Here is a 22,191-nt window from a genome sequence, read left to right on the forward strand (position 1 = left end):
GTAGACCCACAGAAAAAAAATCAAACAAACATTTACCCAAAAACCTAAGTTATGCAATGTAGTAAGGACTACAACCACATTATAAAAACAAAAGCTAAATCCCTATAATAACATTAGTTAAACTAAAGACTGCAAAGACAGTTTACACAACAAAAACCTAATTAAAGGCACTAAACAGATAACAAATGTGTAAAAACTAAGATTAAAAACAGAATGTGTATATAAACTTATACCTCATGCTTATGACTTAGAAGCCAGAGTGGCCGAGCTGGAAGACCGGCAAGAAGACGGGGAAAACCGGGACCGGCGTAACAACCTGAGAATCAGGGGTATCCCCGAGGAGATCCTGGATCCAGAGGAGTTGATCAGCAGGTGGATGACCTCTATCATGCCCGGTAAAACAGAGGCTGAACTAGTGATGGATCGTTGCCACCGGGACCTACGATCGCGCCCCACTCCTAACAACCCCCCCAGGGACGTGATACTAAGGCTGCATCACTATAAAACCAAGGAGGAGATCAGTAAAATTACCCGCTCCACCCCCACCGTGTCCTTTGAGGGTCTCTCACTAGCAATCCACCAGGACCTTTCCCCGTTAACACTGGCACGGCGGCGAGCCTTGCAGCCAGTCACCAGGGTGCTAAGAGACAGGGAGATCCGCTACCGCTGGGCATTTCCCTTCGCCCTCATGGTTATACGCAATGGCCGCCCTCACGTGTTGAAACATCCAGTGGACGGCAAAGCTTTCCTCAAGAAACTGGGAATTGGTGCTGCAACGCCTGATAAGGGGAGCCCAGAGACACAGCGGCTCCGGCTTGCGGAGTGGGAAACCATGCCTACCTCGGTGGAACGTCGAAAGGATAGAGCTACCCCCGACATCCAGTAATCCCCAGCGGAGAGGGTGAAAGACCCGCAAGGTTACCAAGTTATGTTAAAAGTTACAGTTTCCTGTCAGATTGGCTTAGTTCGGGCCACAAACCTGTGCGGAATGTAAAAGCAGCAGGACATGAACCCCAGTGAAGAGAAAATACCCCCATAACATCTGTTTTAACACTGCTGTAAGATGCCTCGAAAACAAGGTAAAATGGCGCCTTCGGACTCACCTGATGAAGAAGGGTGGTCGGCGGGTCGAATTCCATGGCGGCTGAAGATTTGGCGGGAAGAAATGTGGAGCTGATCGAGCACGCCCAGAGGGACGTCCGTCCCCGGCCAAGACCAGCCTCCAAATGACGAGCCAAGGCAGCAGAGGCGGAGATGACGCACCGGAGGCGGATGTGACGTTGCGGTGGAAAGGAGACCCAGATACGGAAGTAAAGGCGACCGGATCTGTCATACCAGGGACTGTCCTCCGGCGGGGTACGCAAATTTTGCTGCCGGAGAGGAGAACATTGATCCGGATGGCACCACTAAGCGGCGGAGCCCCCCCCCCCCCCAGGCCCCAACACTCCCAAGCCACAGCCCCAGAGCAACGACGGTTTAGTAGGTACTGGGAGATAAAGAGCCAGGGCGAAGGTCGAGCCCCAGGTGGTCCCAGGGCACACACACTAGGAGAGGGCCCAGACAGAAAACGATACGACCCTAACAGGAACAGGTTAGGATGTAGAAAGACAGGTAGAAGCCATGGGGGGCCCAGCCGAGGGGGCAGAGTAAAGCCAGCTTGGAAGAGGCGCAATTTGTGGGTCCACAACCGAAAATAGTATAAGACAACAACGGATAAGGGGGACACGAGAAAAGGGGGTTCTCCCAAAGAGGGTAGAAGACAGGCATTTTTTAGCTCCTGTCAAGTAGTGAGTTGCCACCAGGTTCAAAGGTGATGGCCAGGAAGATGGACAGTTGCGGCCGGCGGGGGGAGCGGAATACACCATTGCTCCTACCCGCAGGCATGCGCTTCGATGACAGGGACGTGGGTGTCCCCCACGCCCCTGTAAAAGTCCCGGGAATACATGGTCGGCATTGGAGACCATGGCCCTGGATTGGGAGGGAGATGGATCCAGGGAGGCGGAGTTGCAACCGGGCAATGAACCTGGAGCCCTTAGAGGCTACCAAGGTTCTTTATGTTTGTTTATTTGTTTGTTGTTTCCCCTGCTTTTCCCCAGTGTCTCCTTCCCTCAATGTACCCTTCCCCCACCAAGGAGGACCAAGCACGAAAATGAATCATCACTACCAAAGAAGCCACCATCCACTAGAGCGATCTCCCTTAGGTAAGACTTTGCCACAAAGCACACACAGCATCTCTCTCAACACACACAAATGTCTGTAACACTGATCTCTCAGAATGTTACGGGATTCAACAGTCCCAAAAAACGCAGGGTAGCCTTTTCAGAATTTAAAAAGAGAAACGCAGACGTAGTTTTCCTGCAGGAGACTCACTTTAGTACACATAATAGCCCTAGCTTCCTAGACAAAGGATACCGACAGTTCTTCCTGGCCTCTGCTAAGGAGAAAAAGAAAGGGGTAGCGATTATATTTAGTAATAGATTCCCGTTCCAGGTAGAAAAAATTAGAAGAGATGTAAAGGGGAGATACCTCATCCTAGTAGGGCTTTTGCAGCAGTGCAGGATCACGCTAGCCTGTGTTTACGCCCCGTGTGAAAACGAACCGCAATTCTTTAACGAGTTCTTCCTGACGCTGCAAAGATGGGCAGAAGGGAACGTAATCCTAGCAGGGGACTTTAACAAAGTGTTAGACCCCAGAGTGGATCGTTCATCACAACGGTCCAAAAAAACACAAACAGGCAGGGAATGGACCACTGCTGGAAGGTCTCAAGAGAGGGGGTTTGATAGACATCTGGAGGGAACAACACCCAGGGGAACGGAGTTATACTTTTTATTCGAACCCACATGACAGTTACAGCAGAATCGATCACTTTTTCGTGTCTAGTAGAATGGTCCCACAGATATCCGACTCCAAAATACACGACATTACGTGGTCGGATCATGCATCAGTAGAGCTGAGATGCACACAAATTAGACCCAATAGCCCGGGAGCAAACTGGAAGCTTAATGAATCACTGATTAAGATACCAGAATTAGAGAAAGTAGTTAAGGAAGAGATTAAACAATTTTTCCAGACCAACCTGGGCAGTGTGGAATCCCACACGGTGCTGTGGGAGGCTCACAAAGCCACAATGAGGGGGGTGCTGATAAGCATAGCAGCCAAAAGAAAAAAACAGGGACACCAAATCTACACAATTATACAAGAGGTTACATATGCTCTCTGTACTACATAACCGAACAGGCAGAGGGGAGATCCTAAAGGAGCTGAAGGACGTAAGGACTGAGCTTGGCCTCCTCCTCACCTCCAAGGCCGAGAGGGACCTGAGCTGGACACATAGGAAATTTTATGAGAAAGCCAACAAGCCGGACACGATGCTGGCCACCCGACTTCGCAATAAGCAACCAAGTTATAATATCCAATCAATTAGAACTAAATCAGGGGAGACATCCTCTAACCCTAAAATAATAGTTGAGGAGTTCAGACAATATTACGCAGAGCTGTATAATGGGGAGAAGGTGACTCATAATGCAAAGACAGCAGGCATATTGCAAGAGTTTCTATCTGAAGCCGCTCTGCCGCAGCTGGGGAGACTGGAGAGGGAGGCGATACAGAGGGACTTTACAAGAGAGGAGCTGACAGCAGTAGTCAAAAGCTTGAAGCCCTCCAAGGCCCCGGGCCCAGATGGGTTCTCAAACCTATATTATAAAAAAATTCATAGGCATCTTAGCCCCGCACATGCTCCGGTTATACAATGGGGTCTTGGCGGGCGAGCCTTTCCCAGAGCAGATGCTCCAGGCGTCAATCTCCGTGATATACAAAAAGGGAAAAGATCCCACAAATTGCCAAAGTTACAGGCCGATCTCATTGATAAATTCGGGTGTCAAAATTTATTCTAAACTATTGGCCAATAGATTAAGCGTCGTCCTGCCGGATCTGATCCACCCGGACCAAGTTGGCTTTATTAGAGATCGACAAGCGGCCGACAATACGAGAAGAGTAATTGATATAGTAGATTTTGTTAATACCAACAAGGTCCGGAGCCTGCTGTTAAGTCTCGACGCTGAGAAAGCGTTCGACAGGATCGACTGGCCATACATGGAGACCACGCTTGGGGCATTTGGTTTCGGGGAAAAGACCCTCAGGGCAATAAAAGCATTATACTTAGCACCAGCTGCGAGGGTGATGCACCAAGGCTTCCCCTCGCAGCTGTTCCCAATTAAAAGTGGGACGAGGCAGGGGTGCCCGTTATCTCTCCTGCTTTTTGCCTTATGCATCGAACCACTAGCAGCACACATACGTAGAAGTAGAGACATTATGGGGGTACAGATACACTCACAGGAACACAAGTTAGCGCTATGTGCAGATGATATTATCTTGATGATTACCAAGCCACTCACCTCCCTCCCTAATCTATTTGCGCTCTTGGGGAGGTTCAATCAGATCTCTGGTTTCAAAATCAACCAGACGAAAACCGAGGCGTTGGCCTTGAACATCCCCAAAGAGATGCAGAGTTTAAATGGCGACCCAAGGCCATAAAATACCTGGGCGTATATCTCTCAAAAAATATAGCTTCCCTGTATGAAGCCAACTATCCAAGTTTATTGAAGACTCTAAAAAAAGAACTAAGAGACTGGTCGGCGTATGGTATCTCATGGCTGGGCCGCATATATAGCGTTAAGATGAACATTCTCCCCCGGATACTTTATCTGTTTCAAACACTACCGATACTGTACCTGTAGTGAGATCAGAGATCAAGGATTTACAAAACTCGATTACTAAATTTATATGGAAAGGCAAACAACCGAGGGTCAAAGCAGCTATTATGCACATACCCAAAGAAGCGGGAGGGTTGGCAGTGCCATGCGTGTTGTCTTACTATAAGGCGGCACAGTTGTGCCAAATTACACAATGGCATGGTGACCCAGGGCTACGAAGGTGGGTGGCACTAGAAAGAGAGCTGTGTGCCCCACTGGAGCTCAGGGACCTAATCTGGTACCCAATGACAAGGGTGAAAGCTATAAAAGAACCTTTGGCATCGGTGCTCAACTCGCTCTCGGTTTGGGAGGGGTCAAAACATAGCGGCTCATTGACTTCTAAACATACATATATGGCTCCTCTATACGATAACCCGGATTTTGCTCCTGGGCTAGAGGGGGAAAACTTCAAACTCTGGCAAAAGGTAGGGATTAATAGACTGAAAGACCTGGAGGGCGACATCACTATTAAAACATTCGATCAATTAAAGTCAGAAACAGGCATCCCTAACACAGAATTTCTTAGATACCTCCAGGTCAGGGCATTTTACAATACACACACAGCGAGACCTCCCTTAACGAATTTCGAACGGCTCTGCGTGAGGGGCACAGACACGCGGGGACTGATCTCCACTCTATACAGGAAGGTGGTCGGTTCAGACAAAGACGATACAAATAGACCTAGATTTATGAACCAATGGGAAGCGGATCTACACGAAACACTAGAGGACGAGGACTGGAAAGCTATCTTTCAGGCAGCATCAAGTAGCTCCATTTGCACAACATTGAAGGTGAACTCATATAAGGTGTTATTGAGGTGGTACCTCACCCCAACCAGACTAGCTAAATTTATTAAAGGCGCTTCCCCGCTCTGCCCACGACAGTGCGGGGAACCGGGGGATCTGGTACACATGCTGTGGTCCTGTCCGAAGCTCATGCCAGTATGGCAACAGATTCAAGATTGGCTACAGAGGATCTTGGGCCTCCAAATCCAGCTAGACCTGTGGCTGTTCCTATTAGGCAAACCCACAGACAAAGTCTCACGATCGGGAAACAAACTAATAATGCATTTTGCAACAGCTATGAGATGTGAGACTGCAGCACTGTGGAACCAGAACGCAATTCCATCAATAGACAAAATTAGAAATCGAATTTGGTTTGTATGCCAGATGGAAAAGCTAACAAGCTTGGTTAATGACACTGGCTCAAAATTCTAAAAAGTCTGGCTACCATGGCTAGCCCAGACAGACATCCCCGGGGTGAGCAATGCCACCGTCTGGCTTTGATAGGGTAAAATGAGTTCTCTTTGGATGAGCAGTGTAAAAGACAGATCGGACGTAGGGACACACTAATAATCACCCTCAGATCAGTAGACGGGAATACAAGGGAAACCCTCAACCCTCATGGAAGGGAGAGTCACAATAAAATAAGCCGAGGATGACCAATCCCCGTATAGAGCGATGAAGGATAAATAGTTCTTAGTCCTCCCTAACTCCCCCCCCCCCCTTTCTTTCTTCCCTCTCCCCCTTTTTTCCTCCCCGTCCCCACATTTGTCTATGTCCTGTCTTCCCCCCACGTCGGTTATATGTTGTAAGTCAGTTAAAGAGTCTGTCCACTTGGACAGAATATTGTAATGTCATGAATATGCTATGTTTTGAAAATGAATAAAAAGAAAGTTGAAAAAAAAAAAAAATAACCACGAATATATATATACAATAATTTATTCTCATTTAACTATAAACATATAAGTGCAGTAAATAAAGATAAATATGTAACTCTAGAGAAAAATAATAATAATAAAGCAAAATCAACTTCAGCATATGCAAATAATCTAATATTCTTTGAGAGATAAGAATACACATATACTTACTGTATGTATTCAGTTAGACATATACACCAGTGATGGGTCTTCAAAAATGAAAGTTATAATAAGTCTTGTTACTGAAGTATTTGGATGAAGTATATAATAAAGATTTAATGAAAGTTATTTACTTTTAATAAAGAAGGAACAGGTAACCATTTGTGATTACAGGGAATAGGGGTTGGTATGAGACTGCCGCGTCCAAAAATAAAGCACCCTCAGCTCATGCCCTCAATATCCATGCCCTGCACGTGCCACATTGAAATGAGCCCTTAGTGGAGAAGGGTACTTGTCTAGTCTTAGGAGTGGAAATATCACTTGGAGAAATATATGAGGCAATTGTTTTTGCCCTTCTAAAAGCTAATTTAGGGCCCGGTTCCACATATTTACGCAGAATCAGGTCCATACTAAGAATCCACCAATGTTTATAAATAATAGATTTAATACAATTACTGCTTTTACGTATTAAATTGTGTATTAAACAAAGGGGAATTACTTGTAGAATTGTTCTTACCCATCTATTTCCATTTATAACTCCTAATGTTGGAATCAACTGATGTCAAAGACATTTCTATTGGAAAAAAGGGAGGACCTATCCGTGTAAAGTGCTTCTTCAAAAGCTTCTCTAAGGTTGTCAATTGGATAGCCTCTTTCGAGGAACCGTTGGCCCATCTTCTCAGACTGAGTAAGGAAGCACCCCATGGTAGAGCAGTTCCTTCTCAGTCTGAGGAACTGTCCTTTGGGTATACCTCTTATAACTGCACTAGGAAGGCAGCTGTCCGCCCTTAGAAATGTGTTCCTGGAGTTGATTTTGCTAAACACATCTGTTTGAATTTGTTATGAATATCAATATACAATTGGAGATCCAGAAACTGATGTGGTGAAAATTAAAATTATCCGTGAATTTTAAATTGTATGTGTTATTATTAACATACTGTATGAAGCAGTGAAGTGTTCTACTGTAGTGTCACCGTCCCAAATAATAATCAGGTCATCAATAAACCTTTTGTAAAAAATAATATTACGAAAGTGATTAGTGCTAGAAAATATAAATTGTGATTCCCACCACCCCATAAAAAGATTTGCGTATGATTGTGCAAAACTTGTGCCCATAGCTGTGCCTACTTCTTGTAAATAAAATTTGTGATTAAATGTGAAGAAATTGTGAGTGAGAAGAAAAGTAATAGCATCCAGAATAAAAGTGGATTGAAAAATAGAAGTTTATGGATTCTCCACAAAATGGCGAAAAGCTGCCAATCCATGGCCGTGTTTGATCACAGAACAAAGAGATCTAGTGTGACCCAGATGTATTTGTTGTCCCAATGGACGTCTTTTAATTTTGACATTAAATCTCCTGAGTCCAAAATAAATGAGGGAAGCCTCTTGACAAAATGTTGTAAAAAATAATTAATATATCTTGAAAGTCCATCTCCCAAAGATCCAATGCTGGAGACAAATGGCCGACCAGGAGGGTCGACCAATGTCTTATGGATCTTTGGGAGATGATGGAAGATAGGGACAACAGGGTGAGGGTTGATGATGAAGAGGTTGATCTCTTCCCTGGAAAGAACTTCTGTAGCCACTCCTAGGTCAACAAGATTCATTAAATTCTTCATATATTCAGAAGTGGAGTCTGAGGGTAGTACTATAATACTTCATGCTGTGTGTGTATATATATATATATATATATATATATATATATATATATATATAGTGACAGAGTCAATGGGGCCGATTCAATAAGCTCCGTTAAGTGGCTTTAAGAGCGCAAAGTACCATTTAAGACCGATAAGGCTGCAGTGAGATTCACTATGCAGTGATAACTGCGCTTTATCGCTCTTAAAGGGGCTTTTTTCAGCCCTCGGCGCAAAATGCGCACGATCAGGCTATTGCGCTGCTTTTTGCCAGTACAGGAGATTCACTAAGCAGCGCTAAGTGAATCGGCCTTAAAATACGCGCCTAACAAACGCGCCAACTAAAGGCAGGCACAAAAGGATCTGGACTTAGAAAATATTTATTTGTTTACCTTTTTGCAGGCACACCATCCATACAACAGGCCCACGGATGTCCCCGGCTGACCCCGCGGGGGTCCCCGGGTGATCCCCGCAGGACTACAGGGGTCCGGGGTTTTCCAGGGGTCCCCGAGGGGGTGTCTGGGGGTCCCCACGGGTGTCCGGGGGAATCCGGGGGTCCCCGCGGGCCAGCAGTACCAATGGTGTGCCCCCAAAAAATAAACAATACTATAAAAAATACCCCACCCCCTAACACATACACTACAGTAATGGGCAAAATTACTATTATCCACATATGGATAATAATGCATTTGCCCATTAAATATACATTAATCACAATAAATACAATCAATACATTTTGTACTCACCCTTGTCCGGCACCCACGATGAAGGCCATCCTCATCTTCCTAACCGTCCATACACTCGGGTGCAGAAAAATATACACAAGAAGAAAAAGAGCCAAACTAATGTCCCCTAACCCCTTAATGACCTTAGCGGTTATTAACCGCTACAGTAATTAAGGGGTTAAGCCACCCTGACCCAATACCCACCCTTCACCCATTTATTTGTACAGTGGCTTCATCTGTATGTATATGTATGTATATATATATATATATATATATATATATATATATATATATATATATATATATATATATACTGTATATGCATGATTAACCAATATACAAATAAATGGTTAAGGATATACTGTACATGCCGAAATACAAATCTCTCTCAATATCAAACAGCACCAAGCAAAATCAATATCTAAGAAATGCAAATAAAAACACTCAGTTTGACAATGTTTACATGATACAATTAATCTGTGCATCATGTATACTATGCCAACCAATGCTCCAAATCAAATACACTATTCCAAACAAGATACAAATACAATCATTAAAGAAAAACAAAGCATCTCAATACAATTCAATTACCATCAATTAATCCAATCTCCAATCAATTACAATCCAAATCAATTACACACTTCAAATCCTAAAAACAAACCATTGTGAAAAATAATCTATGTCTAAGTAACATCACACTAAATCTAGCTTCCAAAAATAATCCAATAAAATAATCTATAGCAAACAGCCTTTAAATAAACATTTGAAAAAATGAAATGTAGATTAGAAACACATTTTTACACAAAGCAGCAAATTGCAATTCCAAAAAACATCAAAACAAGGCAAGCAAACAAGTTTTTATTATACCTGTATGTATGTCCATCTGTAGTTTACATACATAAATACAGGTGCAATAAAAGAGCATCAAAAACAATTGAATAACATTAAAAATCTACATACAATACAACCACTGACTTGTACTGTATGTATAGTGGCGGCCGACCTTTAGTCTAAAGCGGCCGCCACCGCGGGTATTTTTAAACCGCGTGCAGACACAGGCTTTTTTTTTTCTTTTCGGCGCCGCAGGCGCTTCCATTGTTCCATTATTGCGTGGGAACTCAATCCCAACTCTGATTGGCTACCATACCATGTGAGGCCGGCCATGTTTATTTAGGTGACGTCATCTTAAAGGCAATTGAAGCATAGCCATTCTGATTGGCTGGCGTCATTGCCTTTAAATGACGTCATCAATTTTTTTTTTCCGGCCAAATCACATGGTTTTCATGGCCCAATCAGGACCGTGAGAACCATATGACGAAAATGTGACGTCATAGGCTTATAAAAGCCTATGTCATCTCATTTTGAAGCTAGACGGTAAGGAGGAAAGACCTCCTATGGAAGAAAGAAGATCAGGGCGTGGCGGATGAAGATAAGAAGACCCGGAAGAAGACAGAAGAAGACAGAGAAGACCCCCACTATGGATTACAAATAGAAGAAAGAAGATACAGACACTTGTGGATTGTAAGGGTTTATTTATTTATGGTTACCTGGTTCCTGTTGTTGGATTACTTGTTCGAGAGCTTCCGGTTCCCCTTGATTTCGGTGAGTGGTTCATCTAATGGTAAGTAAACAAAATAAATGTATTTTATTTTTATTTTACAGGTTTTTTTAAAAAAATTTCATGACGTCCATTTTTTTTTAATGTCCATTTATTTGCCCTGAATTTATGTATGTCACTATGGATATACATACGTACAGGACAAGTCAGTGGTTGTATTGTATGTTGATTTTTAATGTTATTCAATTGTTTTTGATGCTCTTTTATTGCACCTGTATTTATGTCTGTAAACTATAGATGGACATACATACAGGTATAATAAAAACTTGTTTGTTTGCTTGCCTTGTTTTGATGTTTTTTGGAATTGCAATTTGCTGCTTTGTGTAAAAATGTGTTTCTAATCTACATTTCATTTTTTCAAATGTTTATTTAAAGGCTGTTTGCTATAGATTATTTCATTGACTTATTTTTGGAAGCTAGATTTAGTGTGATGGTTACTTAGACATAGATTATTTTTCACAATGGTTTGCTTTTAGGATTTGAAGTGTGTAATTGATTTGGATTGTAATTGATTGGAGATTAGATTAATTGATGGTAATTTAATTGTATTGAGATGCTTTGTTTTTCTTTAATGATTGTATTTGTATCTTGTTTGGAATAGTGTATTTGATTTGGAGCATTGGTTGGCATAGAATATGTGGTGCACAGATTAATTGTATCATGTACACATTGTCAAATTGAGTGTTTTTATTTGCATTTCTTAGATATTGATTTTGCTTGGTGCTGTTTGATATTGGGAGAGATTTGTATTTTGGCATGTACAGTATTTATTTTAATATTGGTTAATCATGCATATACAGTATATATATTATAATATATATATATATATCCAAAGAGAATGACCTAGGCGCAAATGGAGACAAGAAAAAACAAACATAGGGTAGTATGTTCTAACAAGTAAACCGCCAGAAGGTATAATATGCACTCACAGCGTATAGGATAATATCAAGCCTTGTATCCACTCTGGGATCTGGAACAATTATATGATGAGTCTGGAACAGCTGGTCATCCACAGCAATTGCAATCTCGAGCAAAGATACCCATGCAGGAAGAGAGATAGAACACAAATAGCGTAACACAGTTTATTAAAATTATTAATAAAAAATGACTATAAGTAAAAGACTCACATTCTGTGAGATATCATAAAACTTTTGAGAATTCTGAGCATCTCACACTCATTAGAAAAGGGTAGTAACACTAAGCAGATTTCTTCAACAGTCCTTAGTCTGTAGATTAGTAACCAATAGGGAAATGAGTCCAGGTTGTAAATAGCACACACACTTGGTGTTTCTACTGTTCCACACAGTCTCCTTGTGTGAGCTGTCTCTTTCCGTGGTTATCAGCCTACATAGGTCTATCTCACTGCACCTAATGTGCGTATAGTACTCACGGTACTTAAAGGTAGGTGCTGTCCGGTTTCACATTTAGTAAGTTTTTACTGTTTTCCCACGAAGAGTTCTCAATCTTCCTCCGGTCACCCACGTCTCCTGGGGACGCTCCGTGCCACGTGACGACGCGGTGACGTCACTCCCTCTCGCGAGAGTTCGTCCGGTGGGCTGTGGGAGCGGGGCCTCAATCCTCTGCGCTGCTAGTCTTCCTGCAGGCAAATAATGGGACAAACGGCCACCGGCACCTGATGATCAGCCCCTGACGAAGCCTAACGGAGAAACGCGTAGGGCGTGGTTTACAGACAGTGAACACAGTGTATTCAGCAGGAGTAGCAGCAGACAGCAGCCAAGAGGTGCCGGTGGCCGTTTGTCCCATTATTTGCCTGCAGGAAGACTAGCAGCGCAGAGGATTGAGGCCCCGCTCCCACAGCCCACCGGACGAAGTCTCGCGAGAGGGAGTGACGTCACCGTGTCGTCACGTGGCACGGAGTGTCCCCAGGAGACGTGAGTGACCGGAGGAAGATTGAGAACTCTTCGTGGGAAAACAGTAAAAACTTACTAAATGTGAAACCGGACAGCACCTACCTTTAAGTACCGTGAGTACTATACGCACATTAGGTGCAGTGAGATAGACCTATGTAGGCTGATAACCACGGAAAGAGACAGCTCACACAAGGAGACTGTGTGGAACAGTAGAGACACCAAGTGTGTGTGCTATTTACAACCTGGACTCATTTCCCTATTGGTTACTAATCTACAGACTAAGGACTGTTGAAGAAATCTGCTTAGTGTTACTACCCTTTTCTAATGAGTGTGAGATGCTCAGAATTCTCAAAAGTTTTATGATATCTCACAGAATGTGAGTCTTTTACTTATAGTCATTTTTTATTAATAATTTTAATAAACTGTGTTACGCTATTTGTGTTCTATCTCTCTTCCTGTATGGGTATCTTTGCTCGAGATTGCAATTGCTGTGGATGACCAGCTGTTCCAGACTCATCATATAATTGTTCCAGATCCCAGAGTGGATACAAGGCTTGATATTATCCTATACGCTGTGAGTGCATATTATACCTTCTGGCGGTTTACTTGTTAGAACATACTACCCTATGTTTGTTTTTTCTTGTCTCCATTTGCGCCTAGGTCATTCTCTTTGGAAATTTTCATTACCAGCCCGTGGAGCGGTAGACCTTTTGGCTGCAGACTGAGTCAGGGAAAGTTAGACTGTAAGGGTGTATACCCTCCATTACATGTGGTAATTATTCTATTTACTAATTTCAGTGTGGTTGCGCTCATTGTATTTCTGTCTTTTATATATATATATATATATATATATATATATATATATCAGTGTGGGGTTGGTTAACTGGCTATGCAATGAAGCAATGAGGAGGGGGTTTACCATACTTAGTCATTAAGGGGTTAAGCCACCCTGACCCGAAACCCACCCTTCACCCATTTATCTGAACAGTGGCTTCATCATGTGTATATATATATGTGGGTTTCGGGTCAGGGTGGCTTAACCCCTTAATGACTAAGTATGGTAAACCCCCTCCTCATTGCTTCATTGCATAGCCAGTTAACCAACCCCACACTGATGAGACACATTAAGGTCGAAACGGCTGTCTGTGGGTGGGTTTTCTGGTTATGCATCTTAACCCTGGCTGTGCTTAAAGCTGTGACCATGTAGCAAGCTTAAGCCTATAGGGAACCATGTTAAAAAAGGTTTTGAAGGAAAAGGTGACAATGTGTACATTTGCATGTCATTTCCCAGAATCCCTTGCTGCAGTGGAAGTGCTGTGTGCTGTGTGCTGGGTGATAATGGTGAAAGGCGGGGATGCAAACCTGTCTAAGACATGCAAATGACATGCACATGCAAAAATCCTTAACCATTTATTTGTATATTGGTTAATCATGCATATACTGTATATATATATATATACATGATTTAGCCACTGTACAAATAAATGGGTGAAGGGTGGGTATCGGGTCAGGGTGGCTTAACCCCTTAATGACTGTAGCGGTGAATAACCGCTAAGGTCATTAAGGGGTTAGGGGACATTAGTTTGGCTCTGTTTCTTCTTGTGTATATTTTTCAGCACCTGAGTGTATGGACGGTTAGGAAGATGAGGATGGCCTTCATCGTGGGTGCCGGACAAGGGTGAGTACAAAATGTATTTATTGTATTTATTGTGATTAATGTATATTTAATGGGCAAATGCATTATTATCCATATGTGGATAATAGTAATTTTGCCCATTACTGTAGTGTGTATGTGTTAGGGGCCGTGGGGGATGTGTGTTGTATATAGCAATGTTTATTGGGGGCAATTGTCCCAATAAACATGCTATTATGCCTTAGCCCCTTCATTGCCTTAGCGGATAGCCGCTAAGGTAATGAAGCTGCTTTAATGTATTTTTATTAATAGTGTGCGGGAGCAGGGGTCCCCTGAGCTGAACCGCATTGATTTGTGGCTCAGGGACCCCCTGCTTCCCGAGTTACAGGCCCCGGTAAGGGGCATCGGATGCCAGTGTCGCCGCCATCATTATAGAGCCCACGTCGCGTCTTGGACGCTATAAAGATGGCGCCGACACTGGCACCGATGCCCCATAGCGGGGCCTGTAACTCGGGAAGCAGGGGGTCCCTGAGCCATTAATCAATGCGGTTCAGCTCAGGGGACCCCCTGCTCCCGCACACTATTATGAAAATGTACTTTAATGCAGCTTCATTACCATAGCGGCTATCCGCTACAGTAATGAATTATTGTTTATTGGTGTTTTAATACTAGTGTAGATGTGCAGGGGGTCTCCTGAGCTGAACCGCATTGGTTTCAGGTCAGAGGACCCCTTACTTCAGGAGATATAGGCCCCGTTATAGGGTGCCGGTATCCCCTGCACTTGTAAAGCTCCCGCATCACGTGACCGGGACATTTACATTCTGCAGGGGATACCGGCACCCCATAACGGGGCCTATATCTCCTGAAGTAGGTGGCCCCGGGACTTGAAACCAATGCGGTTCAGCTCAGGAGATCCCCTGCTCATGTACATTAGTATTAAAAATCATATTTGTACAGCACGATCGCCTGTAAGAGCCGTGCATTGAGTAGCAGCGTCTCCATGCATTTCTTACAGGCTGCTTTGTTTATAATAGTTATCGTGCTATCTAACTTTAAGCACGATATCAGGGGGGGAAGAAGGTGATCGCGTGATATGGCCCTTTTGGGCAAGGCAGGCCGAAAACGCGCCAAACAGCCATAGTGAATAGCGCTTATGGCTTCACCCTTTTTCGGCCGAGCGATGTAACCCATTTCAGCGCTAATTAACGTACAGTAGCTTAGTGAATCGGCCCAACTGACTCAGTAGGCTGGAATGGAGGATATGCACTCATTTCCCAGAATCCCTTGCTGCAGTGGGAGCACTGTATGCTTGGTGATAATGGTTGAAAGGCAGGGTTGCAGACCTGTCTTAGGGCTGTTATATAGTGTCCGTGTGCGCTTCGCCGTGCGCGCGCGGCACTTATAATTGGCTGAGGTTAGTCAACCCTTATATACAAGGGCCGCATGCGCACACGGCAGTGACTAGGTGACAATTGTTGAAAGGCAGGGGTGCAGACCTGTCTAAGACATGTGACTGTGCTCACAAGTGATATTCTTTATTGGCTATATGCTAATGGTGGAGGTTTTTTGTTGCCTTTTTCACCCATCATAACTATTAAAAAAAATATATATATATATATATATATACGGTATATATATATGTATGTATATATATATGTATGTATGTATATATGTATATACGGTATATATATATATATATGTATGTATGTATGTATGTATGTATATACAGTGTTTGACAAATCCGGTCGTCCGCATGACACGGGCGAGTGGATTTGACATTGTGGCGACGTCCTATTGGCCCAAGCAGCGCACATGTTTTTTTTTGTGTAATTTTCCTGCTCGCGCTGGAAAATAAATAAATAAATAAATCCTCCTATTTGATTTGTGTGACGCGACTTGGCACACTGACAATTTTTTTTGGCGCGCATCCAGGCTCTATATGAGCTCGCATTCCTTTTCAAGCCTTCGTGAGCACATCTGAGCACGTAAGTACTCTAACATACTAACCACCCCCTCTCCCATGTCCCTCCTATGCGTCTCCCATACCCCCACATGCCTCTCCCATGCCCCACATGCCCCTCCGATGCTTCCACGTGCCCCTCCATTGTCCCCCCACATGCCCCTCCGTTGTTCCCCCACATGCCGCTGATGCCCCCCACACATGCGGCTGATGGCCCCCCACATGCGGCTGATGCCCACCCACGGGTCTCCGATGCCCCCCCATGGGTCTCCGATGCCCCCCCCCCCATGTCTCCCCGATGCCCCCCATAGGTCTCCCCGATGCCCCCCCCATGGGTCTCCCCGATGTCTCCCGCCGGTTCCGCGTAGTCTTGCGGGATTTGGAGCACTTCATCACCCGCTCTTTCTCCCATGAGCGGCTCCGTTTCCAGTGTGTGTGTGTGTGACTGAGTGTGGGTGTGTGTGTGTGTTTGTGTAACGGTGTGTGTGTGTGTTTGTGTGTAAGTGTGTGTGTGTGTGTGTGTGTGTGTGTGTGTGTGTGTGTGTGTGTGTGTGTGTGTGTGTGTGTGTGTGTGTGTGTGTGTGACTGAGTGTGTGTGTGTGACTGAGTGTGTGTGTGTGACTGAGTGTGTGTGTGTGACTGAGTGTGTGTGTGTGACGGAGTGTGTGTGACAGAGTGTGTGTGACGGAGTGTGTGTGACAGTGAGTGTGTGTGTGTGTGTGTATTTGTCTGTGTGTGACTGAGTGTGTGTTTGACTGAGTGTGCGTGTGTGACTGTGTGCGTTTGTGACTGTGTGCGTGTGTGACTGTGTGCGTTTGTGACTGTGTGCGTGTGACTGTGTGTGTGTGTGACTGTGACAGTGTGTGACTGTGTGGTGTGTATGTGTGTGTGAGTGACACTGTGTATTTACAGACACATACCCACAGCCACCGTCACCTGCCCACCCACAGCCACCGTCACCTGCACACACACCTCCTGACCCTCCCTCTCTGTCACCCTCTCTCTCTGTCACCCTCTCTCTCTCTTTGTCACCCTCTCTCGCTCTCTCTCTCTGTCACACTCTCTCTCTCTATCACCCTCTCTCTCTTTGTCACCCTCTCTCTCTGTCACCCCGCCTCTCTCTCTGTCACCCTCTCTCTTTCTCTGTGTCACCCTCTCTCTCTCCCTGTCACCCTCTCTCTCTCTCACCCTCTCTCTCTCTCTCTGTCACCCTCTCTCTCTCTCTCTCTCTCTGTCACCCTCTCTCTCTCTCTGTCCCCTCTCTGTCTCTCTCTGTCACCCTGTCTCTCTCTCTCTGTCACCCTGTCTCTCTGTCACCCTGTCTCTCTCTCTGTCACCCTGTCTCTCTCTCTGTCACCCTCTCTCTCTTTCTCTGTCTCTCTCTCTTTATCTCTCCCTCTCTCTTTCACCCTGTCTCTCTCTCTGTCACCCCCTCTCTTTCTCTCTCTTACTCACACTCTCTCTGTCTCTCTCTCACCCACACTCTCTCTATCTCTCTCTTTCACCCACACTCTCTCTGTCTCTCTCTCTCACCCACACTCTCTCTCTCACACTCTGGATCTGGATATCTTATTTACCCTATATATATCTTAACTGCCCTATACGTACACCAAAATAAATAACCTATACTGCTTTCTTCCAGATCTGACTCGAGCTTCACACGGGAGACATCGGAATCCCCCCTAATCCAGAAGACAGGTGGGTAACGTCTCCCCTCCAACATATAACATTGCGGGAATGAGGGTACCTGGACATCGAGCGATTGCGGATCAGGTAAGATCCCAGACGGGATTGCTGCTTTAGATATTGGGAAGTGGGGGCATCCAGACACTGGTTACGGAAACTAGTCATTCATATCTGGCTTTTTTTTTCTCCTAGATCCGACATTTATACACACACACACACACACACGTAACAAGGACTAATTGTAGTATAATGTAATACAATAAATAAACTTATGTCAAAAATGAATGTTCTTACTAGGAATTTATTCAATTTATTTATTTTTTTAGGGGCGGGGCTAGATGGCGAGTAGATTTTTTGGTTCGGCGAGTAGATTTTTGGGTGATTTGTCGACCACTATATATATATATATATATATATATATATATATATATATATATATATATAGTGGTCGATATATATATATATATATATATATATATATATATATATATATATATATATATGTTGTTTCTGTTTTGCTGGAACTCCATTGGTTTCAGTCACCAAAACCCTCCAACAGGTCAGGTTTCAAAACTATCCCTGTTTCAGCACAGGTGGCTCAGTCTTTAACTGAGTTACTGGCAGAGACTCCTGTGCTGAAGCAGGATCTTCGACTGAGCCACACTGATTGAACCACTTGTGCTGAAGACGGGATATCCTTAAAACCTGACATGTTAGGGGGTATTGAGGATTGGAGTTTCAGAACCCTGTTTTAGGGAGACAATAGTGTGAAAGCAGCACAAAAAAATAATACATCACTGTTTTTCACTACAGCATTGTCAAAGTCACCGCCCAGTTGCAGTTCAAGCAATATCATATACAGTATGGGTGTTTTTTTTAATAAATCCATTCTATACTACAGGTAGTCCATGCTATGCAATGTTTCACTTTACAATGAATGGCATATCCAACGCTTTACAATGCAACCTTGTGGGCCGTTTTTCGACACCGGAATGCGTTATCCGATGCCTGAATGCGTTATCCAACGTTAACTGCCACTGATTAACATGGGACTCACTTTACAACTGTTTCACTATCCAACGCTACTTCCAGAACGGATTGCGTTGTATAACGGAGGACTGCCTGTATAAGAAAATACTTGTAGCATTTAAAAACAAAATGTTAAAGACATTTTTAACATATTCTTATGTAACAGGCATTTTTTTTTCTATAGCAACCATATGAATAGTCACATCCCCTTCTGAAACAGCATCACCTTTTTCAGTTCTGCCCTCTCTAGCAGTGAACCAATTGAATCTAGTGCCTGCCTGGTCACATGATCTTCCTCATAGAACTGTGGCTGTCACTGCAGCAGCAGATTACCCAAGATGATTTAGTGAACTACCAGCCGAATTTCTGAACTGTGACATGGGAGAATTTAAACATGGCCACCGGGATACCAGCACCCCATAACGGGACCTGTAACTTGGGAAACAGGGGGTCCCCAGAACTGAAATCAATGTGGTTCAGCTCCAGAGACCTCCTGCTGCAATACTGTATTATTAAAATAAAATCCCTGCGATCGCCTGTTAGAGGCGCGCAGGTAGAGTGACTGATTCAGTCTATCTCTTACTGTGTGTTTCTTACAGACAGGTGGAACCCAGTAGGATTCACACAGCGTGAGTCCCATTCAAACGCAAGGACTCCCGTTGTGTTTAACTTATGGTCCTTTACAGCCTGCTGTTTACCATTTTGCAGAGTTTTCTGCGAATTGGCCATGCTTTTGTCCCGTGATGCGGTAGGGAACAGGTCACAACATCTGTAGTTATCCTTCAAGCTTCATTCTCTCTTGACATTTGTGGAATGCATCTGCCTATTAATTTCAAACTTCTTGAGATGACAACTAATGCTACTTTGAATGCTTAAATCCTACAATATTTTGTGTACACACTATTTTTCACATTGGAATGCAGATATTTGTAATGAGCAAACGACTGGATTACCACAACTATGAATTATGAGAAAATGCAGTATTAATCCATTTATGATCTTTCAGATACATAATCTATTTTAAACTAATCCCCAGAAATGTTGTACCATTGTAACAGGGAAAGATTTGTACAGTTGTGTATTAGATATAACACAAAGTTCATGAATCAAATAGCTTAAAAAATATACACATAGATTATTTTGTTTTGTTTATATTTCAGAGGAAAGGACTTCTGATTGCATGTTTGTGCCATGATTTGGACCACCGGGGCTATAGTAACAGCTACCTACAGAAATTTGATCACCCTTTAGCAGCTTTGTATTCCTCATCAACAATGGAACAACACCACTTCTCCCAGACTGTGTCTGTTCTGCAGGTAAGGATACTGAATGTGTGCTAATGTTTAAACAAAATTACCTTGTTGGTTAAATAAGATATAGAAATGTAGGAATACTTCTGTGAGTATCTATTCACCTGTTTTTTTTTTTAGCTATGGTGTTATATGTTTAGTATGTGGTGTTAGAAATGTTTGTCCACAGTCAAAACAAACACAGGAATACAGTATGTTAGTCCAGATACATTAGTTAAAAAATAAATGAATCATTCATTATTTTTTATTTATTTGGACAAATAATTTATATTTTTGGCCAAGCTTTTCGGGGTTCTACTTTGAGTTTGACAGAGTCCAAATAAAAAAATATTTACATCATCTTGTCTTCCATTGTTATCTTGATTATTACATCTGACAATTTATACTTTAGGACAAGCTAACATGGCTACTTCTACTTAATTCATGTTAAACTCAGAGAAACTTTCTTATTGATGGCCTGAGGAAGAGAGTAGAACTCCTGAAATCTTAGTTTCAAATATCAATGAATTAGTTCAAATTAAAAACATATCGCTAAGTACTGAAGTATTAGTTTAAAACACTGTGGGGCCTATGCTGTAAACGGCGCTAATGGACTTTCAGCAGGGCTTGGAACTCGCCATGTTTTTGCCGAGTTGCTCTCATGGTATGCAGGAAGGCCCGAATATCTGTGAGAGCAGCCTGAGCAAACATGGCGAGGTGCCGGTGGCGAGATGACCTGCCCTGCCAATAAGGGCTCGCCTGGTGAAACCTGTCTGCTGCAGCAGTGAGATCCGCCTCTCTCTGCGGAAATCTCAGTGTATAAAAAATATTTTTACATTTATATTTTATTAATAGTGTAGATGTGCAGGGGGTCTCCGGAGCTGAACCGCGTTGGTTTGAGGTCCGGGGACCCCCTGCTTTCCGAGATACAGGTCCTTTTATGGGGTGCAGGTATCTCCTATACTTTGGATTCCAGCGTCACGTGATCGGGACATTTCCTTGCATAGGAGATACCGGCACCCCATACCGGGGCCTGTAACTCGGGAAGCAGGGGGTGCCTGAGCCAGAAATCAATTCAGCTCAGGAGACCCCCTGCTCCAGCACACTATTATTAAAAATATATCAATACTTTTAATTAAATACAACCCCCCCCTCCCGCCCCATAACACATACAGTAATGGGCAAAATTACTATTATCCACATATGGATAATAATGCATTTGCCCATTTCAAATACATTAATCACAATAAATAAAATAAATACATCTTGCACTCACCCTTGCCCGGCTGCAACGATGAAGGCCGTCCTCATCCTCATCACCGTCCATGCCCTCCGGTGCTGAAAAACATACACAAGAATAAAAAATATAATGTCCCCTAATCCCTTAATCACCTTAGCGATTATTAACCGCTATAGTAATTAAGGAGTTAACCCACCCTCCCCCACCACTCACTCGGGAGGCCTAACCACCCTCCCCCATTACCCACCCGGGGGGGCCTAACCACCCTCCCTTGGGGACAAAACCCCCTTCATCCACCCCCATTACCCACAATAAAAACAATACAGAGAACAGCCGCACAATAAACATTACTATATTTAATAAACAGTACATAACTCACCCACCCCCTGCACCCCCCCCCCCCAGAAAACCATGATTAATTCTTTTACATACAGGCTTAATACCCCAGGCCGACGGGAGTCCCCAGTGGTCCCGGTAAATATTTGCAGATCCCACAGTGCACCAGTACCCCAGGGTCTGGGGGTCTCCGGGTGGTCTCCGAGGGTCACCGTGGGCCCCAAATGGGGTCCACAGGTCAGCCCCACAGGTGTCTGGGGATTCCCAGGTCAGCCCCACAGGTGTCTGAGGCCCTCGGGTGGTTCCCACGGGGGTCTGGGGCCCTCAGGTGGTCCCTGGGGGTCTTCGAGGCCCCCACAGCTGAAAAATATACACAAGAATAAAAAGAGCCAATATAATGTCCCCTAACCTCTTAAACACCTTAGCGGTTATTAACCACTATAGTAATTAAGGGGTTAACCCACCCTCCTCCACCACTCACTCAGGAGGCCTAACCACCCTCCCCCACTACCCACTCGTGAGGCCTAACCACCCTCACCCACTACCCACCCGGGGGGC

At 43.9% G+C, this 22,191-nt stretch overlaps 1 protein-coding gene across 6 annotated transcripts in view; it reads left to right on the forward strand.

The window, feature by feature from the left end:
* Positions 1-22,191, forward strand: part of PDE10A (phosphodiesterase 10A) — a 938,782-nt gene that overhangs the window by 773,008 nt on the left and 143,583 nt on the right. For all 6 annotated transcript variants that reach the window (XM_075596713.1, XM_075596710.1, XM_075596711.1 and 3 more), the window contains one exon: positions 19,929-20,084. In XM_075596713.1, the coding sequence (XP_075452828.1) occupies positions 19,929-20,084 (156 nt within the window). The remainder of the gene's footprint in view (positions 1-19,928; positions 20,085-22,191) is intronic.

This window comes from Ascaphus truei, chromosome 4, assembly GCF_040206685.1.
Source record: "Ascaphus truei isolate aAscTru1 chromosome 4, aAscTru1.hap1, whole genome shotgun sequence".
In the NCBI taxonomy this organism is placed as follows: Eukaryota; Metazoa; Chordata; class Amphibia; order Anura; family Ascaphidae; genus Ascaphus; species Ascaphus truei.